The following is a 23,570-nucleotide window of genomic DNA, read 5'->3' as shown; positions in this document are numbered from 1 at the left end:
CTTGGTCCCCAGTTGGTGGACCTGTTTGGGAAGGATTGGGAGGTGTGACCTTGTTGAAGGAGTTGTGTTACTGTGGGATGGGCTTTGAAGTTCAAAAGACTCATGCCATTCCTGGTGTGTCTCTCTTTTCCTGCTTGCAGATCAAGATGTGAGCTCTCAGCTTGTTCCTGCCACCACGCCTTCACTCTATCATCATGAACTCTTACACTGCAAGCCCAATTAAATGCTTTCATTTACAAGTTTCCATGGTCCTGGTGTCTTATCACTACAATGGGAAAGTAAGACACCGCTGTTCTTATCTTCCAGAGCTTGGTGATAAGACCCTGTTGCTGCAGACACCACCTACTGAGTCGGATCATGGAGAAATCAAAGTGGTTCAGAATGAAACTCGCATCCTTCCTGGCTATTTTCATAGTGCTGAAAAATTCTACCCAAACTTCCAGGGAAAAAAGTCACAAACGGTCTTACTCAGCTGTGAACGTGTGAAGCTGGGAGGAAAAAGTGACAGGAGAAGAAGGAATTTGAGGAGAGGAAATAAGGATGGATTTGATCAGAACATTATCTGCATGTATTAAATTCTCAAACAGGGAAAACTTTTTAATTAAAGATTTGAAATCTTAGCCATAGTTAACTCTTGAGTGGTAGCACCACTATTCACCCAATCCTACCAAAAAAAAACCTTTTAAAGTCTTTCCAGAGTTCTTCAATGGCCAATTTTTTTACCTCCTTATTCAGTCATAATTCTTTTTTGTTTGCCAGACTGAATGCAGTCAGGGCCCTGCACACGCTAGGCAAGCATTCTACCACCAAGCTATATCCCCAGTGCCCACGATTATGTTTAATAGATTTTTAAAATACAGTACTATCCTCTTGTGACATTTAAAATATTGATAAATACAGAATAAAACAAAAACATCCACTCAAAGACTTGAAGATCCATGTCTGTATTGCACTATTCATGAGAGGCAAGAACTAGAAACAATCAAAATGTTCATGTGTAGGCAATATATGTGGGCATACAATGTAACGGTACTCAGTAATAAATAAATATGACCTGCTAATACCCACAAAACTCGGAAGACTCTCAAGAGCATCACGTTGAGTGAAAAATCAAACACAAAGGAACACGCACTGGATGATACACTCATCTAGGCATAGACCTTCCGAAAAGACAGACATTATAGTGACAAGAAACACAGTGGTTTCCACTGTGAGTCAGGGACAAGGGAAGAAGACTGCAGAGGAAGACAGGGGACATTCTGAAAAAATAGAGGTGGCTCTATGATTATGATACAAAACCATACCTCCCAGAACTCAAACTGAACACTTCAAAATCAGTGGCTGATTTAACATAAATCATCCCTCAATAAAGCTGGCCTTTAAAACTTAAGCTAAGCCTTTTTGTTTTGTTTTGTTTTGTTTTTTGTTTTTTCGAGACAGGGTTTCTCTGTGTAGCTTTGCGCCTTTCCTGGAGCTCACTTGGTAGCCCAGGCTGGCCTCGAACTCACAGAGATCCGCCTGGCTCTGCCTCCCGAGTGCTGGGATTAAAGGCGTGCACCAACACTCCCGGCTCATTAAGCTAAGCCTTCTAAAATGAGTCTTAGTTCAGATTTTATCTACATTCCTTTTCTAAATCTTAATTTATGTTTTTGTTGCAAGGTGGATTCATTCCATAAATAGATTTCTCATGATACAGTTTCCTAGTATCAGGATACAATAACTAAATCCTGGGAAATTTTGTTAGGATTTATCTTTAATTATGTGTGTCTGTGCGTGTGTCTGTGTCTGTGTGTCTGTGTGTGTGGATATGAGCATGTGTGGATGCAGGTAGGTACCCTTAAAGTCCAGAAAAGGATGTTTGATCCTCTGGAGATAGAGTTATAGGCAGCTGTGAGCCACTTGAAGTAGGTGGCCAAGCTCTGGTCCTCTGCGTGAGCAGTACATGCTCGATCTGCTGAACCATGTCTCTAGCCCCCTCTAAATTCCTGAATACTTATCAAAGCACACATAGGCAGATAAATTATTATCAAAATGGTATTTTGATTGTGATTGTGGGAGTGTGTCTGTAATTCTACTTGCAAGGCAATTTTATGTACTCTCCAATACCAAGGGTTTTAAGGGGCTGGAGAGATGTCTCAACATTTGCCATTGCAGAGGACCTGGCTTCAATCTCCAGCATCCATATCATGGCGAACAACCATCTGTAACTCCAGTCCCTGGGGTCTGGTTCCTTCTTCTGACTTTCACGGGCACCAAGCACACATGTGGTACACAGACGTGCATGCAGGCAAAACACTCATACACAACATGAAATGAATAAATGTATTTTTAAGTAGTTTTAAAATGAGAGTTTGTAGGATCCCCTTGAATGAAGACCTCACATCCTAAAGGATGCTGATCTTCTTTTGGGGTGCTGTGCCCCAGGGGAAGACTGAGACAAGGACTTTGTCCTCAATTCCTTTATAACTGAATGGTATTCTTTCCTTTATTCCCACTCTGGCCCTGGTATAAATAAACATAGTATTTAAACAAAAGTGACTCCCAAAAGTAATGTACAAATAAGCAGAATTACTGCCATAAAACTTTTAATCTATAGCTAAATCAATTTCATAATATTATTAACTTTCCTAATTTATTTCTTTTTTCCTTTCTTCCTTCTTTCCTTCCTTCCTTTCTTGATTGTGTCTCACTGTGATCCAGGCTGGCTAGACTCAGTAAGTAGTCCAGTCTGGTATGGAATGGAATTTATAATCTTGTAGACTCTGCTTCCTCCTGGGATTACATATGGGCCACCATGCCCAGTCATGCCTAATTCTATCCATCAAAAAATGCAAGCATGGATCTGGGCAGGGTGGCAGAGGCTTATAATCTCAGCACTTGGGAAGCTAAGGCAGGATGATTAACAAGAATTTGAGCCCTACCTGGATTACACACTGAGTTCCGGCTCAGTAAAAGCCACAGAGTGAGATGCTGTGTCTAAAACAAAAGTAAGGTGTGCGGCCTGCACCTTGGGAGCAGTTTTGTTAGCCCTCAACTAGAGGTAAGTCTCTGAACTCGGGCTAAGCCCACAAGCTCGCCTATTAATGCCCTCCTCACACTCCACAGTTTCCAGAGTAAAGGAATGGCCATGTTATGAAGCAGGAAGGGACGCTTAAGGGGAAATGGTCTCTAGTCACTTACTGTTAGACTTGGGAAAGCTGACCAATTCTGACAGCCCTACTGGCTCACTGACTTGCTTTCCAAAAAAAAAAAAAGGAGAAATACTTCCAGGTCAGTGGAGTAAGTATCCAGGATTAGTGGCCAATGATTAATTTATCCTCTTAAGTGACCATAAATAATGGGGATTACATCGCTTTGACATTTTTCCATTATCCATTCTCTGTTGCCACCAGACACCCAAAGCCATCATGACGAATTAAGAGGAAAAGGACATACTAATTTGATTAAAGATTACTTTTTACCAGATTTTTTTTCCAAAATTAGTCTGCATTTTAAATAGCTCAGTATTTGTTTCCCACTCAAGATGTTAAAAAAAAATAAAATCCACCACATAACGAACTAATTATGATAGCATTCACATAACAACTAACACTAAAAGCTCAATGCTGCTTGTCTTAGCTGCTGGCCTTGGCTATCTCTCTGCAAAAAAAGGAAGGCCACAGCCCTTCTGTCTCTCCAGCTCTCCAGAGGAAGGCTGCTCTAACCTGTTCCTCCCTATCCCCACTTCCATAAGCACTAGACTTTATATTTGCTATTCAGAAAACCACATCTTAGTTCCTCCCAGAAAGATTAAGAGCAGAGGAACATAAATCCTGCCATATGCCAATATTTGCCTTCATACGGACTTAGTGACTGATGGGAAATCATATGGAAAGATAATTACAAAATGGGGACAGGGTAAATAGTGAGACAGCTTTGTGGGTAATGGTTTGGTCCCTGGAACCCTCAGAGTAGAAGGAGAGACCCAACTCCCACAGGTTGTCCTCTGCCCTCCACGTGCACAAGGTGGCATGTGCACACCCACACATAGACACAAAGAGAATAAATTTAATTTAAAAAAAAAAAGGCAAATGCCCAGGTTGCACAACTTCCAGTTCCCTTCCATCCACCCCCTGCTTTGACTGGCTCTTCCTCCAGGGTCACCGCACCTCCAGCACCTTCAGTTCAGCTGCAGCCGCAAGAGAGCAGCCCGGGACCCGAGTCCACGAGATTGCAACACAACACGCGTCAACACACTCCACCCAGGGGCAGGTGCCAGGCCAGCGTGCTCGGTAACAGAAGTGGTGGGCATCTCTTCGAGCATCCCTAAGAGCTGAGTCTGTATCTGCTTTGCCTCCCCGTTCACTGTCTGACAGGAAACGAAGGCAAAACTGACTTGAACGTAGCCAAGCAACCCGTTATTATCTCAGTTAGGACTGCTCCATTCCCAGCCAATGAGTGCCACAAAATTACCCCTTCTCCAGGTCAAATTTCGGTGTCTTGCATGTGCAGAAGCAAATTGCGTTTGATATTTCGGTTTTTTTGCTTGTTTGTTTGGGGGTTGTTTTGGTTGGTTGGGTTTTGGTTTTGGGCTTTGGTTTTTGTTTTTGTTTTTAAGACAAGAGCACTCCCAGGTCTACCTAAAATAGAATCTTTGATCTCTGTTATGAGGTGCTCCCTGGAAGACATGCACTCGTCCCAAAGCTCTGCTGCGGGCCTCAGCTTTACTCTCCAGCTCGAAAGTTACATTTCCAGCCACCTCAGGTTGCTGTTGTAGTTTTAAGATACTGCAAATTTATGATCCTCTTCCTTACAATCCCCCGCCTCAGCCTCAGGGTTTTAGGATTAGGGCCTTAAGCACCATGCCCAGCCTCATTTACAACTATCTGTGACATTTCCTCCTTAAATCCCTCTGCCCTTTAATAGTATTCCACATGGCAAAAAATTCAAGCCAGTGCCAGGCATGGTGGCACAGAAGAGGGAGGCAGAGGCGGGCAGAGCTCTGTGAGTTCAAGTCTAGCCTGATCTATAAAGCAAGTTCTAGGACATTCAGGGCTATTACATAGATAAACCTTGTCTCCAAAAAAAAAAGGAAAAGAAAAGAAAAGAAATCCAAGGCAGCCTTTCCCTGGCAACTGCTCCTCCTCATTCCCCCGGTGCTCCTAGTCCTGCTGACTTGATCTAGGGATCTCAATACAGAATAATCGTGGGATCCTGTTCAAAAATTACTCAGCCACAGTTCTATACATAACATTTACAATTCTCTTAAAAAATGTTTTTGAAAAAGGCTCTCACTATATAGCTTAAACTATGTAGATCAAGCTGGCCCTGAACTCATAGACATCAAACTGCATCTGCTTCACAGCTACTGGGATTACAGGTATACACCACCATGCCTGGCTAATTTTTTGTAAAGACATATACATATGGAGCTGGAGAAATGGGTCAGTGGCTAACAGCAAGTACTACTATTTCAGAGGACCTGAGCTGAGTCCCCAGTACTCATGTTGGGGGTCTCACAACTTCCCATAACTCCAGCTCCAAGAGGATCACATGCTTTTGACCTCCAAGGTGACCTGCACTCACATCCATATATCCACACACAGATACACACACACACACACACACACACACACACACACACACACACACACACTTAAAAATAAAATCTCAAAAAAAATTCACATACACAGAAATCTTAGATTTTATAGCACTATACCTTTTCAACAGACTATGTCCACTGTCTAATCTAGAGACCACCAAACTATGTTCTAAACTCCCAGCTGGTTTGGTTTTAGGTTTGAGCTGGTTTGGAGCAGGAAGAAAGTGGTCTTTTGTTTGTGGTACCAGAAATTGAATACCAAGGCTCACTCGTGTTAGCAAGTATTCTATCAGTAAGCTAAATCCCCAGCCTAACACTCTAGTTGGCTAAGTTAAGTGTTTGTTTGTTTGTTTTGTGCATAATATTCTTATTCTTTGATTATTTCCCACATGCACACAATGTATTAAAACTTTAGCTGTGTGTGTGTGTGCATGTGTGTGTGTGTGCGCGTGTGTGTGTGTGCGCGCGGTGTGTGTGTGTGTGTGTGTGTGCGCGCGTGTGTGTGTGCGTGTGTGTGTGTGTGTGTGTGTGTGCATGTGTGTGTGCGTGCACGCGCGCACGCGCAGGCATATGTGCACCAGAGCACACATGCAGAGGTCAGAGGTTCATTTCCTCCTACCCTGTTGCAGCATGGTTTTTCTTGTTGTTTCAGCCATGCTGTCCCTTCAAGACTAGCTGGCCCACAGGCTTCTGGACAGTTCTGTCTCCGTTTATCTTGGCCACAGAAGTGCTAGGATTACACATGGAGCCACCGCACCCGCTCTTTATGCAGGTCCTGGGGATATAGCTCAGGCCGTCGGCTTACACGGCAAGCGCTCTTAGCTGGTGAGTCATCTCAATAACCCTACACTTCTCTAACTCTTCATCACACTCCACACATGATTTCCCAGACTCCCCTCAGTCTGCTCTAAGAAATGCCGAGTAACTATTCTACTTTTCCCATTTCCACTGCTTCCCTAAAATCTCAACCATTTTTCCTTCAGTCATGGATGTGGTAAACTTAGGGCCCCTCCAATTTCCTTCTTCTGAAACCCAAGCCATCTTTCTAAAAGTGTGTCTTTGTGCATGTGCTTGTGCATGGTGTGTGTGTAGCTTGCGGTAGTTGGTCCTCTCCTTCCACCGTGTGAGGTCGCCTGGATCAGACTCAGATTGTCAGTGTTAGTGGCTGAGCCATCTCACTGGCCTCCAGTCATCTTCTCAAAGAACTTCAGAAACTCTAGAAAAGCCCTTGCTATCTCTCAATGTCCGTCTATCATCCATACTCAAACTTCTTACCTTGGCATTCCAATCTTCACGCTCCAGCTATAACGTTTTCTCTTACCAGCTTCGGTTTTATGACTCCACTATGTGTCCTGCTTTGTAGCCCAACCAAAGCCAAAGATACAAAGTTAATAACCCCCTGTGTGGTCAAGTTTAAAGTCATATATCCTAGCCGGGCATGATGGTACATAACTTTTACCCCAGCACTCTGGAGGCAGAAAGGCAGATCTTTCTGAGTTTGAAGCTAGTCTGATCTACATAGCAAGTTCCAAGACAGTCTACATAGGGAGACCCTGTCCAAAAAAAAAAAAAAAAAAAGGAAGAGGGAAGAAAGGAAGGAAGAAAAAAGAGAGAAAAGAAATCCAGAGGCTCCCAGGCCTGATGGAACATCTAAACTAGGCTGGCCTCTGAGTCCTCATCTGTTAACTCTGTTGAAGAAAGTCTACCGATCCTTACAGCCTAACTCAAAAGCTACATTCATGGCCCACAAATCTTTAGCCACTCAAAGTGACACCTTCACGAAGCCTTCTCTAGTTGGCCCAGAAAATCTGTGCCTTGCTTTGTTCTTAGCACGAGCAGCATAGTTGCTCTCCTTCCTCTCGTCACTTCTCCAAAGCCTGGAATCCATCACATTTACTTCTGTTCTGCACGGCGCCAGGACACAGCATCGGCTCAACAAATTCATTCCTCTGCTCTTTCAAATCGGTAAGAGCAAAAAATCATTCAAGACGCACGCGACACAACTAACTGATTGAAGATATTTTCCACAGGATCAGCCTGGGTCCAGGGGAAGCTGAGACACAGCGGCTCTTGCAGACTTGAGCTTCTCAAGGACAAGACGTCTTCTGGAAGAACCATAGACGTCAGGACCAAGTCTCCAGATAGTTAACTTTCCTCCCTACTCTCAACTCCAAGGAAGACCTTGGTCAATGCGTCCAGGCAGACAGAGCGGAGGAAAGAGAACAAGGACGCTGTTCAACATTGCCTGCAACTCAAACAACCCCAGGGGCCTGGTTTAGTAACCTAGAGGAGACCACTGGGGACGCCACACTGAATGAAACTGTTAAGTAGGTAACCTTGGGACAGAGAAATAGCTACCTAAGTGAAACGTGCTCATCAACAATAAAAAAGAAAGTAAATACTCATATAAACCAACAGTTTCTTTCTTGTAAATATGTCCTCCTTTTTAAATCTATAATTCTGGGATTGGGGATTTAGCTCAAAGCTAAGGTAAAGTCTAGTAAACATGGGCAGTAGGCTTGGACCCCAGCACCAAAGTGGGGGGATCACACATGAGAGAGAGAGAGAGAGAGAGACAGAGAGAGAGAGAGAGAGAGAGAGAGAGAGAGAGAAAGGAGGGAGGGAAGGAGGGAAGGAGGGAAGGAAGGAAGCAAGGAAACCCACAAGGGAACTAAATGTAGAATTTTTTTTTTTTTTTTTTTTTTTTTTTTTTTGAACTTCAAGAGATGAATTTACAGCTGAGCAATAAATGATACAAGATTAGATTGGCAGAGGGCTGTCAAGTAAAATAAAAAATAGCACAAGTAAGTGAGCTGATAAATTAGGGCAGCAACAGTTCAGTGTTGGGTCATAAGGATTAGGAGGGATGAAAGACCGTAGGAAATATTGCATCTGTGCTCCTAGATGCCTTTGTGATTCATCTGCTAAGAAATAAGTATTTATCTAGTATTACATATTTGCTTTGGGAAATATTTCTAGTAAACTTCATAAGTACATCCTTTTCTCTTTTTCTTCTGCTTTTGTGGTGCTGCGATTTAAACCCTGGACCTTGCAAAGACCAGGAACTCAATCAACTGAGCTATAAACTCGGCCTTCCTTAGAAGAACATTCTTAACACTCCACGTTTCACTTTTGTAGCACATCAATCCCTTCACTACAGCATTTGTATATTAATGACCTTCCTTAAGAGAAATATTACTATGTTTCTTTTTTTTTTTTTTTGGTTTTTCGAGGCAGGGTTGTAGCAGAAATCTTCAAAGTTCTTATTAATAAAATCAAACCTGAGGCAAGTTATTGGGGTCCATGCTGGTAGATCAGAGAGACAGGACAAGCCACAGCTATCTCACCTTGCCAATTCCTCAGCTGGTCCTGTTTCCTCAGACTGGAAGCCTCTGTGTCCTCATCCTGATGGCTCTCAGCTGAACTGCTGCTGGAAAGCCTGAAGCTTAACCAGCCAAATGCTTAACCAGCCAAATGCCTCTAGTTTCTGGTCCTCACGCCTTATATAGCTTTCTATTTTCTACCACCACTCCCTGGGATTAAAGGCTGGCTTTCTGGGATTAAAGGCATGTCACCATGCTTGGCTATTTCCAATGTGGCCTTGAACTCACAGAGATCCAGAGGGATTTCTATCTCTGGAATGCTAGGATTAAAGGTGTGAGTGCCACCATTTTCTAGCCTTTGTATCTAGTGGCTGTCTGTTCTCTGACCCCAGATAAATTTATTAGAGTACACAATATTTTGGGGAACACAATACCCCCACATCTCCTCTCTTTTTGTCTAAAATTAAAAAAGCTTATAACTAATACAAGAAAAACTATCCAATAAGCATATACAATATATACAGCCAAAAATTACATTAATGATGTCTAGTCCATTAACATTTGACAGATTCAGATAAAAACTCCATTATATATATTAACAATGTCCAGTCCAGTAACATCTGAAAAACTCAGACCAAAAAATTTTCATTACTTATCTTATTAAAACAAGTAGTTCCTTTTTAAAAGTAGATTCCATAATCTCCCTTTTTATCTTATCATATCCATATTCTTTTTTTTCTTTTCATAATAGATTCAGTAGTCTACCTTTTGTCATTTTTATATCTTCCCTTTTTCTTCAGTGTAGATTCAATGATCTACCTATTTATCCTATTATTTCTTTATCTTTTTTTTCTCAGAGTAGATTCGATGATCTATCTCATATCTATATTCTCTTTTTCTTTTTGCTTTCTAGGGGTGAAGATATCTTTAGGGAATCTTGAAAAGAAAAGTTTTGGGTTAATTGTCAAGTCCTGTATCATTTGTCCAGTCTCTGCATAAAAGGAAAGTTCAGGGCTTGTTTCAAGTCCTTGTTTGAGTAGTCTGTCAGGCTGGATCTTCTCAACTAGTCCTCTCGAAATTGTTCTGATCAGTTTGTAGTCCAAAGTCGATTTTTCCATGGTGTTAATCGGCTTAATGGCTTTATCATAGTCCATGTGGAATCATCAATGTAGGATCCTGTCATCTTTTTGAAGATTTCAAAGTCACTGTTAGACATAGTCATGGTTTCCTGCGGCTTTTTTTTTTTTTTTTTTTTTTTTGCCTCCTCTGTGGTTTGGAGCAATCACAGTCTGATAAATGTCTGTCTCTCGGAACCATGAACGTTCTTCCTAGAACAGAAAATCTTCACAGCATTCATTTCACACTTTATTATTCGTTGTATGTATGCCCCCAAGTTTGATTGTAGCATGAATCTTAAAAGTTCTTATTAATAAAATCAAACCTGAGGCAAGTTATTGGGGTCCATGCTGGTAGATCAGAGAGACAGGACAAGCCACAGCTATCTCACCTTGCCAATTCCTCAGCTGGTCCTGTTTCCTCAGACTGGAAGCCTCTGTGTCCTCATCCTGATGGCTCTCAGCTGAACTGCTGCTGGAAAGCCTGAAGCTTAACCAGCCAAATGCTTAACCAGCCAAATGCCTAAATGTAGAATTTATCACCTACAATTTTCAAATTCTAAACTCAAATTTTCTACAAATGGCTGGTGCTGGAAAGATAGCTCGGTGATTAAGAACTTACTGTTCTTGCAGAGGACCTGGGTTCAGTTCCCAGCACTCACAGCTACACAGAGTTTGAGGCCAGCCTGGGCTACATGAAATTCTGGTTTAAAAAAAAAAAAAGAGCTGGGCATGGCAGCCAACTCCATTAATCCCAGCTTTCAGGAGGCAGAGACAGATGGAACTCTGTGAGTTCCAGGACAGCCTGGTCTACAGAGAGTTCCAAGACAGCAAGGACTAAATAGAAAGACTCTGTCTCAAAAAACAAACAAACAAAAAACAAAACATATAAAACTAACTAAATCCATCAAATTAGTCCCTTTACCAATGCCAACCTATTGCACAAGAACGATCCTCTAGAAAGAGACAAAACATAGCACTTCAATGTCTTATTAAAGTTCCGTGGATTTATCATTTATGCAGTCCTACGACACAGCGGTCCCTTAGAGCCAGTTTACTGTCAGTCACAACCACAGGGCCCGGAGGACAACAGCAACTTCCTACACCACTCGTACAAAAACAATTAACTCTGTGGGCCATCCTTGTTTACACAATCACTGACGAGCGTGACGCCTTCCATGTCTGTCATTAGAAATCCCACAGGAAGTTTAAAAAAAAGCCAAAACTAAATCACAATAATACAGCAGATGAAAAGGTTTTTACTATTAAAAACCATTGCCTGGGGCTGAAGGCAGACAGCTCAGTGGCGGAGATGGGAGCTGGAAGCACACTCCACACAATGAGGAGAAAAGCCACCGGACTGACTCAGCGAGGCATTAATACTTATCTAGTCAGAGAACTCAGTATTAATGAGTGGTTTTCTTTTCTTTCTGACAGGGTTTCTTTGTGTAGTCTTGGCTAGAACTAACTCTGTAGACCAGGATGGCCTTGAACTCAGAAATCTGCCTGCCTCTGCCTCCCAAGTGCTGGGATTAAAGGTGTGTGCCGCCACCGCCCGGCCTGGGGTTTTCTGTTTTTGTTTTCTTTTTTTCTTTTCTTATTTTGTTTTCTTTTTTTTCTTTTCAAAGTCGTACCACATAACCCTGGCTGGCCCAGGATTTACTATTCAGACCAGGTAGGCCTCGAACTTGTAGCACCTCTTCTGCCCCAAGCCCTGGAGTGCTGGGATTATTTTAAGTTGTAGGGGTATCTTGCCTGTACGTATGTCTGTGCACCGTGTGCATGTAGTACCTGCAGAGGCCAGAGAGGGAGAGGATCTTCCCCGGGACTGGAGATTGGATGGTTGTGAACAGTCATGTAAGTACCAGGAAAGCAGCTCTGATCCTCTGCCAGAAACAAGTGCTCTTAACCTCTGAGCCATCACTCCAGGCCCTGGTTTTCTGATTTTATAAGCTACAACAGAATTGGAGTTTAAATCCAATCTACGTCTATAACAGAAATAAATTTCAGCTTTCTGAACTGTTGAAGAACATTACTGAAGTAATTTTCTTGAGGGTGGGAGGAAAGGGAGGTACTAGCTGAAATGTGATGACATTAGAACATTTCCTGGAACTTTTCAGAATGGGAAAGAGGCAGAGCCTCATGATGTAGCCCTGAATTTGCTATGTAGATCAGGCTAACCCGAACTTCCTATATAGACAGGCTAGCCTCAAATTCAAACTAGCCTGCTTCTGTCTCCTGGGTGCTGGGATTAATGGTGTAAACCGTCAGGCCTGATTCATTTCCATGACTTTTTACATTAACTCGGCTAATTTTCTTTTGCTTCAACTTAACTATCTAAGGCATACCTTGACAGTTTTTACTAATTTGCTGTTGCTGCTGCAGTGCTGGAGGTGGAATCCAGAGTGCCAGGACCTCCCACACGCTAGACAAATGCTATAGGATGTTACTGAGCTGCATTCCCAACCCTGTCCATTAATGTTGAACTCCACTTTATGATTCTCAATCAAAATTGCAGAGGGGCACAAAAAGTATATTCAATCTTAAAACTTTGTAATTACAGAGAAATGAAAGGAGAACCCTGAGTGTTTCCATAACAACTAAAACTTTGCCTGGTGAATAATGCAAAGGCACGCTTCGACTTCTGAGTCCTAGAGATGCTCACTTGCGATGAAGGTAAACTCTCTTTGAAGGTGAGCATGAGATGTTTGTGTTTACTAAAAGGAGTAAGGAGGTTGGATGGAAACATGGCTTTGGTCCACACACATTATTTTAAATCTGTAGCTCACAAATATGCCTGTGATTAAAAAAAAAAAAAAAAAAAAAAAAAAACAGTGAAATGAAAAAGACTTTTGACTTGGGAATAAGATAATCACTGCCTTCGGTTCCTTAGCTCTGGTTTCTCCATGCAAGGGAGAAATGCCGTTCGCTGTTAGTGAAGACACTGTGTGACCATGCACATTCAGCCAGAGTCTGGGGCTCCCTTTTCCATCACTGCAGGCTCTGACAGGCCGTTCCTTCTGTGTGGTAGGTCTGCACAGTTCTCAGGTGTGTGTACTGGAGTTGCCCATTATGACTCTTTGCCAAATAAAACACCCAGAGTTCCTGCGTGGGTGGTACCAGGCTAGGCAGGTGCCTGGAGCTTTGGCGAGCTGACTTTTCCAGTTGTTTGGGGCTTAGTTTGTTTTTGTTGAGATTTGTTTAATTTGAATATGAGGTCAGGTTTTTTGTTTTGTTTTGCTTTGGGGGGGGTGAGTTATCATGACTCGAAGTGGAATTCTCTTCCAAAAATGACTTCACAGGGCTTCTGATGTTTAAGCAGAAAACACTATTGAGGATTTTGATAAAAATACAAGTAAATGTGTAGAAAACAGTATTGAAAAGGGCAGGGTGTTTTACTTTGTGGGGGGGACTATGTAAGTACAAAAAAATGCCCCTAGTGAAAGAGATATTCTTAAGTCCAACTTAGCAGATGTGAACACTGTTGTCATGCTGCCCAACCCAAACCTCTGCCAGCTGCAGTTCCCTTATCTATTGACACAGGAGAAGTCTATTCCAAGAAAATAATCCAGGCATGCTAACACGTGTGAACGGCTTAGATAGGAAAGAAACTGAGGCAGAAGGATCATTTGGTCATGAGATCAGCCTGGGCAACACCACAAGATCCCGTCACAAAATAAGTGAAAATGGAAAATAAGGTAACACACGAACACCTTATCTTTATGGCAAAGGACCATACAAATTATCACTTAAATAAATTTGGACTACCTTTAAAATGCCTTTCATACTCTAAGCATGGTGATACATGGCTGTAATCCTGCCACTCAGGAGTCAGAGGCAGAACACAAGGCCTTTTTTAAAAACAAATTATTAATTAATTTAATTCCTTTTACAGATTGCTAGTTAACTTAGAATAAGTTGAAACTGGCTTCTGAACTCTGTCTTCTACTTCAAGCTTAATTCATAATTCACTTGAATTTAGCCTCAAATCTCCAAAATACAGTAGCCCTCACCATCCCAGGTACTTAAAATGTAACCACAGTAGCACAGAGTTCCAGGGTTGTGCATAAAGAATGAACAAACCAGCCGGGCGGTGGTGGCGCACGCCTTTAATCCCAGCACTTGGGAGGCAGAGTCAGGCAGATCTCTGTGAGTTCAAGGCCAGCCTGGACTACCAAGTGAGTTCCAGGAAAAGGCGCAAAGCTACACAGAGAAACCCTGTCTTGAGAAAAAAAAAAAAAAAACCATGTCACTGGCATCCTCCAAGGACTTCCCACCCCACTAGGAGCAGGACACCTAAGGGGACAGAAACAAAGGGAATGTGATGAATCGGGGTATGCACAGGGCTTCCAGCTTGGCTGGAACACAGAGAACAAGAACAGAGGGGTGAGCCAGGCATGGGGGCAGAGGCAGGTGGGCCTCTGTGCATTTGAGACCAGCCAGCTCTACAGTGAGTTCTAAGCCAGACAGGGCACACAGGGGACCCTTCCTCAAAAATATCAACAAGAAAGAGAGGGAGGGAGGCAGGCAGGCAAGGGCCGAGGGTCAGGCAAGGGCCACAACTTGCAGACCTCGGGACTCAGGAGTCTGGTGTTTGCCTGCAGGCAAAGTGTGCCACGGATGGCATTTAAGCAGGCACACTTATACAATCCATAATGCCATTCTGGCAATAGAGGTCCAAAGGGATCAAGGCATGGGGCTGAAGGAGAAAGGGGAATAATTTAGAGAGGAGGAAGGATGCAGATACAATGGAAGGGGTAAATGCATGAAGTCTGGATGTATTAGTTAGATTTTTCCGTCACCGTGCGTGACCAAATCCCTGAGTAAAAGAACTTACAGGAGGGTTGGTTTGGCTCATGGTTATAGAGGTGTTAACCCATGGTCGAGAGTATGGTGGAGCAGAGCAGCTCACATCACAGCGACCAGGAAACAGAGAAAGGGGGATAGAGGCAGGAGGGAGGACCAGGAACCGATCGCCCTAAGGACATATTCCTAGTGACCTACTTACTCCATAGGACCCGACACCTTTTACCACCTCCCAATTATGCCATAACATTATCTATATCTATCAGGGATTAATCATCAGTTATGCCAGAGCCCTCATGATCTGAGGAACACCATCACACCGTGTATGTCTGAGTTAAGGAACCAAAGGTACTCGACACCACGAGAACTCGGGAAAGACATGTCTGACTGCAAGAGCGCTGGTGTTTCTGGTGATGGGGGAAGGTTCCTGGGCTGGCTAAAAGGCAAATTCACTGTAGCGGAGTATGATGTGCCTTTGTACCCAAATGGAACTATCCAGAAGTTGTAAATAGTCTTCTAAACTTTAGAAATGTAACTGGAGCCACGGGTTTGTGAAACAGCCGGGTAGGCAGGGAAAGTGAAGCCCGCAGCCACGGGCTTACCCTGAAGGGACTGCAGCGTGGGCTCAACAGAGGCAAGCGTAAAGACACAGCAAATCACGTGGAGAGCTCAGAGCCGGAGCCGGAAGTGCGGCGGAGGCGGCAGAGCCTTTGCCCAGCCTGCGTGCAGCCCGGGGTTTCACCTCCCGTACTGAAGCAGCAGAGGACACCATGTATGCTAAAGGATATCTCAAACCCTCTCCTAAAGTCAGTCAGATATGCTTTCGGTTTGGGTTGATTTGGCAGTCAAAATGGAAGGAAATTACATGAAATAACTATGACCATACCATATTCTTTTTCTTTTACGGAAGGGTCTCACTCCATAGGCTGGGCTGACCGTAAACCTACCTGCCTGCCTTCTGCCTCTACCTCCCACGCACCAGGATTACAGGTGTACAGCGCCATCCCTTTATTTTCCAATGTCATGAATCCCTTTTGTGCTCTATCTACTGACTTAGGAGCTAGTAGCTCAGATGAGGTATTGCCACAAGTATTTCTTAGCTCTTCGACCGCCAATGAAAGCAGGAACTGGGTACTGCTAGTACAGCAAAAGATGTAGAGGAACCCGAAGCAGGCCGCTGTTTTATTGTAATCCGCTCACCGAAGCAGCTCTTACTTACTGCACTGAGACAGCAGCAGCTCGGGTGGCTGGTTATACGGGCAGCTTTCCTCACCAGCCAAACCTCTTGAAGCTCAATGAAGCAAGTCACAGCAGCAAGATTAACTCTGACTTCCTCAGTCAAAGGCTTTGACGGTGTAAATTCCCAGTAATTAAGGTGTAACACCAAACTATATTTGTGGTTCTGGGGCCTAAAAAACTAGCCCAAGGTAAGCTCAAAGGCAGTTTCTCCCAGGTCCTCTCTGGCCTTCCTGTCTCTCTCACTCACTTTCCCCTAAGGCTAACCATTACAACTTGAATCCTCACCGTCCCATCCCCAGGTGGGTAATAACGATTAAAGCCCTTTTCTTCAAAGCCAGCCACAAAAGCTAAAAAATAATCTTCAGCCAGGCGGTGGTGGCACACGCCTTTAACCCCAGCACTCAAGGCAGAGCCAGGCGGATCTCTGTGAGTTCGAGGCCAGCCTGGTCTACAAAGCAAGTTCCAGGAAAGGCGCAAAGCTACAGAGAAACCCTGTCTCGAAAAACAAAAAAAAAAAAATAATAATAAAATCCTCTAGTAACCCCACAGACATGCTATGCAGGTTCTGTGTAAGAGCTCTCTGCAGAGAAACTCCGACCTACCATGTTTGGACCCTGACACTACAATTGCAGAAGGGAGGACACTTTGGCCAGACAAGCCTTGTGGGTTTCCCTTTCTGCCGCTAGACTGACGGTCTCCTTTTTGTTCACTAGTATCTGTACACAGTTGACCAAGCTCCGTCCATCCTAAGAGTGAAGTGGACAGTTAACTTTGGGTGGCAATCTGAAGACTTCCACATCACATGAAACTATAACCAAATAAATGTGCTTTTCTCTGGGTGCTGCCAGTTCAATGAAGTCTGAAGGGGAAGGTATAGACTCTATAGCCAATATCTCTGTTAAGTGCTAAATGTGAAAACTCGGGGTTGGCAGCTGACTGGCTTGAAGTCTCAGGGGCTAATGAGGGTAATGAGACGATGCACCACGCTTCCACCTCTACATGCTACCCAGTTCCTACTCAGTGGGAGAACTGTCTAAAGAATATGCCTTTTCCATCAAGGGAAGGGGCGGTAACATTAAAGGATGTGGACAAACAGCCTCTCTTTCTACATCTTTTTGACAGATGTTTTTAAATAACTTAATGTCGACTTGCATTTTAAATACCCCAGAGAGAAGAATATAATGTGTGGTGTTTCCCAGACCTCCACTCTCAAGAAAGGCCACTGAAGAGCATGTTTGGGAGGCTAGGGAAATGGCTCCGTGGGCAAAAGCCCTTGTTGCTCAAGCCTAAGACCTACGCAAAAGCTGATGGTGAGAACCAACACCCAGGGTTGTCCTCCAACCTCCAGACACACCTTGACATGAATGCACACACACTCACACACGTACATACACACAATACACACATCTTCCTACCTCCAGACACGCCCAGACATGAATGCACGCACACTCACACACACATACACACAATACACACATCTTCCTACCTCCAGACACACGTAGACATACGCGCACACACACGCACACATGCACACACATGTCATCCAACCTCCACAGACATACCATGAAATGAACACACCCTCACACACAAATGTACACACACATACTCATTCACACACACACACACACACACACACACATGCACGCACACGTCATCCAACCTCCACAGACATACCATGAAATGAACACACCCTCACACACAAATGTACACACACATACTCATTCACACACACACACACACACACACATCCTCCAACCTCCACAGACATAACATGGTATGAACACACCCTCACACAAACATGCACATGCACACTCAGGCACACACACACACATTCACAAAAATACTTTTTTAAAAAATAGCATACTGGGAGAATTACTGAAAGAAGCCAAGCCTTTGGTTCAAACACAGTAATTTCTTCAAAAGATTAGCATTAGTGCTAACCTAAATACAAATTCTAAAAACATACCTGTCTTTAATAGATAGTTTTAAAAAGCAATCAAACACACCATTAAAATATTTGTCTTTGGGGGGCTGGAGAGATGGCTCAGAGTTTAAGAGCACTGGCTATTCTTCTAGAGGTCCTGAGATCAATTCCCAGCAACCACATGGTGGCTCAGAACTGTCTGGAATGAGATCTGGTGCCCTCTTCTGGCCTGCAGACAGAACACTGTATACATAATAAATAAATAAACCTTGGGGGAAAAAAATATTCGTCTTTCCCCAGGAAGAAAACAGAAGATAAGGTTAATACCCTTGTTTGGTCCCAAAGACTGGCCCATGGCACTGAATGAGAAGACAGAGAGCACTAGACTTAGCAGTGCCATGGTTTTTCAGGGTCCAGCAGTTAAAACAACGTTGTAGATTCTAGCAGAAAACTATGCTCCAGTTAATTGTATCCATTTTCTTTCTTTTCCAGACTGATTCCCTTCCACCCATGGAATGTAATGGGTAAAACTGTCATGGAAAAGACAACTCAAGCTCTGTTAGTCCTACCTACACCACTTCCGACATGTCACGCTGTGGGACACTGTCTTGTCATCAGCACCTGGGCATCACAGCGGGAAGGGGTGTGTGTCTTAGCATGCTGTATGCTTTAGGCATTTTACTGCCCAACTTGGAGTTCAGCTAGCATCCCCACTCCAACACCTCAATATCACCGAGATGTTTATAACCAGAGAGAAAGGCTATCAGTTGCCTTTCCCAGTTCCCACCACTTAGAATTTCAGTCTTTTAGAATAGGGCTGAGGATCTTTCTAGTATGTGTGTCTCAGGGGAGAAATCTGACACTTTCCCTGGTGTACTCCTTTGTATCTCAACAGACCCTAAACTCCGAGAAGCGCTGGCATTGATTTAAAATTCCTGTGTCACCAGCTCCAAAACAGCAAGCATTTGTACGTAAGAAGAGGGTGCGGGGTGAGCATGGGGCACACACCTTTAATCCCAGCACTTAGGAGACAGATATGGGTGGAGTTCAAGGCCAGCCTAGTCTACACAGTGATTCTAGCCCGCCAAGACTATATAACAGACCTTGTCTCAAAGGGGAGGGCGGAGGGCGGGAGTGTTTGGTTTCACAACCAAGCAGGTGTGAAACTCACTTATAAATTAGTGGGAGTAAATCTCATCAGACCCTTTCATGAGAATTTTGGCTAGGTTATACATTAAGAATGAAGAGCCAGGCGTGGGGACACACACCTTTAATCCCAGCACCCGGGAGGCAGAAGCAGGGGGATCTCTGTGAGTTTGAGGCCAGCCTGGGCTACTGAGTAAGTTCCAGGACAGGCACCCAAAACTACACAGAGAAACCCTGTCTCAGGGGAAAAAAACAAACAAAAAAGAATTAAGATAGTCTTGAAGAGGTGGCGAGATCCTTTCTCAAAAACACAAACCAAACAAGATACTCTTAGGGAGAAGAACCCCAAGGAAATCTTGCTGTGGATATCCTTCTGTATAAATAAAACACTGATTGGCCAGTGGCCAGGCAGGAAGTATAGGAGAGACAAGGAGAGAGGAGAATTCTGGGAAGCGGAAGGCTGAGGGAGTCACTGCCAGCCGCCACCATGACAAGCAGCATGTGAAGACGCCGGTAAGCCACCAGCCACGTGGCAAGGTATAGATTTATAAAAAATGGATTAATTTAAGCTATAAGAACAGTTAGCAAGAAGCCTGCCACGGCCATACAGTTTGTAAGCAATATAAGTCTCTGTGTTTACTTGGTTGGGTCTGAGCGGCTGTGGGACTGGCGGATGACAGATTTGTCCTGACTGTGGGCAACGCAGGAAAACTCTAGCTACAAAATCTCCTCTTGGCACTGCCAGGCAGGGCTTCCCTACTCTAATCAGAATTTTGCATGAATGCCCTTTAAAAAGTAGGTTTTTTTTCCTGTGGAAGTCTCTACATTTCAAAAATCATTTGACAAGACATAAACAGCAGTCATTGTTTACTAGTTGAATTTTTTTTTTTAAAGACAGGGTCTCTTGTAAACCATGGAGGCCTCAAACTTGCTTGAAGCTGAAGGTCATATGACCTTGAACTCCTGGTCGTCCTGCCTGTCCTCCAGAGTGCTGGGACTCCAGGCATATGCCACCAGGCCTGTCTTTATAAAGTGTTGTAGTACTCTGTGTGAGTACTACTCCACCAACTGAGCTAAATCCCTAGCCTTTCAGATGTTTAACCCCAGAAGCACTGTAGGAACATGAAAATACCGGATGTGCAGAGTGATCTAACCAGTGCAGTATGATCAGCGATTAAAAACCTAGGTCCGGAAATCCGACAAACATGAAGTTGAAATCCTGCTCCCAGCTGAAATCCTTGTGAGCCCAAACTTCCACGTCTGAAAAGGGAGCCCAACCCATGGAGTTGCCGGAAGAAGAAGAAATAGGGTAGATGGTGTACTTAGACACAGAAGTGTCAAGACTCGTGCAAAATAATCCGTGTTTGCTATTGCGTCTTCATGTCCATCCTGCTGCAGTGTACAAGGGTTACCTTCCTTCAGTTAAAACTAAGAACATTTTAACATACTGTACCTAAGTCTTTGACCCTGCCCAACACAGCAACTCCAACAGCCACTTAAGGAACAGAAATTCCCCATTAAATATGATATATCATTATTCACACAGTGATACATCGGTGCATGAGCTTTTTATAAAGTATTTTTATAAGTTTGAAAGCAATCTAAATGTCTCTTAAGGGGAGAGTGCATAGAGTACAATATATCCGTGTAATGAAAATCATGTGAAATTTAGAGAAGTAGCACAGCCTTTGACTAGCATGCCCAGAGCCCGTTCCCACCCAACACTAAAGAAGGAAAGGAAAGGTAATTTTAAAATCCTTCAGTTTTAACTGAAGGAAGGTAACCCTTGTACACTGCAGCAGGATAGATATGAAGACGCAATAGCAAACACGGATTATTTTGCACGAGTCTTGACACTTCTGTGTCTAAGTACACCATGTACCCTATTTCTTCTTCTTCCGGCAACTCCATGGGTTGGGCTCCCTTTTCAGACGTGGAAGTTTGGGCTCACAAGGATTTCAGCTGGGAGCAGGATTTCAACCACCTTCCCTTACAATTTGTAATGACCATCCTGTTTATTTTCTCTGTGTGCACAACAAAAATCTAAGCAATATGCACTCTAAAAGCAGAAACTAAAGGTTAAAAAAAGACTATCGTGTGAGGCTGTGGTAGTACATTCCTGTAATCTCATCACTTGGGAGGCAGAGGCAAGTGGATCTCTGTGAGTCTGAGGACAGCCTGGCCTATGTGTTAAGTTCTAGGCCAGCCAGGACTACATAATGAGAACCTATTGTTGTTTTAAAAGACTATTTATTGCCCAGTATGGTGCAGAATGTTCTTGTAATCCCAACTGAGGCAAGAGGATCTTGAGTTCAAGGCCAGGCTGAGCAGAGAGAAACACAGAAATTATTGATCTTATGAAGTTTCCCAAAAGGCAGTGGTAGCCTGATTTAGCAATGAGAATCATTCAGTCTTGAAATCAGGTGACGAGTTCTATCTTGATTCTGTTCCTCACCAAGACACTTCTTTTCACTGACTTTCAGTTTTCTCACCCAAACAGAGCTGACAGCAACTGCCTTGCAGTGTGAGATGAAATAATAAAAAAATCGTATGCAGAAGAGCCTAGACTTGAGTATTGCATAATCCATCAAGAAGTCAGGCAAAAGCACTTCATAAAAATGCGGAGTCTGCACGTTTTGCATTTTATTTCCGCAAGGTGGAAAAAAAAAATGTCAACACAACAGGAGGTGCAAGCCCTTATCTTCCTCTTCCCACGTGGCTGCCTCCTATGCTTTCTATATTTAGTAGAGTGCAGAGAGACATCAGACTACCACTTTTGATGAGCTGCCTTTTGGGGCTCCCTGTGACCTTGGGATCCACTTTTCCATCTTGCCAATCACCCGCGCCTGGCTGCGCCGCACCCACCCAAACACACACACACACACATCGTTCTGCAGCACAGCAAGCGGATAACCGTGGAGGTCGGTCACACACACACACACACACAGACTTTAAGAAAGACAGTGCAATGTTGTTTGTGCAGGACCGTTCCGTTTGCTTTCCAACACTTAGAGGAAAGTACTGCGGATTCTTGGCGCCCACTCTGCCGAAAGAAGCCTAGGGCTGGCACAACTCGGCAACTTGCTTCCAAACGCATGATCCTGGCAGATTCCGTACAAAGACCGGCACACGGAAGCCCCAAGCTGCAAGTACGACGGGTCAGACCCACCGCTCATACCCTCCCAGCACCAGAGGACGCACCAAGCTTTCCCGCGGTGTGTGTTCCCACCCCGCCTGTCCCCTCGGCCCGCCGCAACGCCCCACCTGTCTTGAAGGCCATGTTGTCACTGTCCTTGGCCCCGAAGGTGTCCTGCATGGACACGAAGAGCACCCCGTAGGCATTTTGGATGCCAAACACAGATCCGTTGCACCACATGGCCGCCAGCATCACCAGCCAGCCCCAGCCGCCCTCGGGGGGGACGGGGGGCTCGTCGCCCGTTGACCTCGACAGCTCCACCTCCACCTTCTCTGCGGCCACGTCGGAGCCATCCGAGGGTCCCGAGCCGGGCAGCGGAGCGTCATCCGAGGGCGCGGGCCCCGGCGGCTGCGCCTCGCTCGTCTCCCGGGCGGCGGCGGCGGCGGCCGCGGGATCCTCCTGGGACGGTACCATGGCCGGAGGCGGCCCCGTCGGGCGCCCGAGAGCTCGCGGGTGCAAGGTCCGGGGTGACCCGCGGAGGCTGCGAGAGCCGGGCGGACGGACGAGGGAGGCCGAGGTGAGGGCGCTGGAGCCGCGGGCAGGCGGACGGACGGGCGGGCGAGCGGCGAGCGGGGCGAGCGGCGCACACGGCAGCCCCACACACCTGACAGTGGGCCGCCTGCGGCCGCTTCTTAAAAGCGCCCCTCCCGCGTCGGCTAGGGGCGTGGCCAGCAGAGGGCCTGCCCCCTGAGCCCGCAGGTGATTGGACCGCGGAGAGCGGAGGCCCCGCCCCCGTGGCCCAGCCCGCCTCGTCCAGAGCCTGCGCGCGCGCGCGCTTGAGGAGGTCAGATTAGCTACCCGGTGTCTATCACCAGGCTTAGGTCACCTCCTCTCAGTATTATTAACCTTAGAAGTTCTGGGGAGCGTCTCCTCCTACGTGTGGGCTGCGAGGGTCATCGATCGGCCGCCCTGGGTCTTTAGCATCCCTGGAACGGAGTCACAGTTGACACTCACTAGATTTTTATGTTCCTTGTCCTTTCTGTGCTAATTATAATACAGAAGATTCCTTATACCGCATGCCTAGTTAAAAGGCAATTCGAGAATCAGACGCCTTGTTTAATTGCTAAGTTCCGTTCTCCTTCGTGAAAACACAGTTTGTTTTGAATACTTGGCACATGGAAGATGCTCACTTTGGAAAACAGACTGTGAGTCTAAATTTTTCAGCTAACAAACATTTTTGACAGGCAGCTAGAAAGCAATACTTTTCAACCACACAAGCTGTTCTCACACTTAAAAAAAA

At 44.8% G+C, this 23,570-nt stretch overlaps 1 protein-coding gene across 3 annotated transcripts in view; it reads right to left on the bottom strand.

The window, feature by feature from the left end:
- The window catches only part of Slc16a10 (solute carrier family 16 member 10), a 96,596-nt gene extending 73,693 nt beyond the window's left edge, over positions 1-22,903 (bottom strand). The window contains exon 1 of one of the 3 annotated variants that reach the window (XM_028861737.2): positions 22,399-22,903. In XM_028861737.2, the coding sequence (XP_028717570.1) occupies positions 22,399-22,744 (346 nt within the window). In that variant the 5' untranslated portion in view covers positions 22,745-22,903. The remainder of the gene's footprint in view (positions 1-22,398) is intronic. The other 2 variants (XM_028861735.2, XM_028861736.2) reach the window with 2 other exon arrangements.
- Positions 22,904-23,570: the final 667 nt, after the last annotated feature.

The sequence above is a fragment of the Peromyscus leucopus genome, chromosome 8a (assembly GCF_004664715.2).
Source record: "Peromyscus leucopus breed LL Stock chromosome 8a, UCI_PerLeu_2.1, whole genome shotgun sequence".
In the NCBI taxonomy this organism is placed as follows: domain Eukaryota; kingdom Metazoa; phylum Chordata; class Mammalia; order Rodentia; family Cricetidae; genus Peromyscus; species Peromyscus leucopus.
The sequence above is the reverse complement of the archived record's forward strand: the minus strand, read 5'-3'. Positions and strand labels throughout refer to the sequence as shown.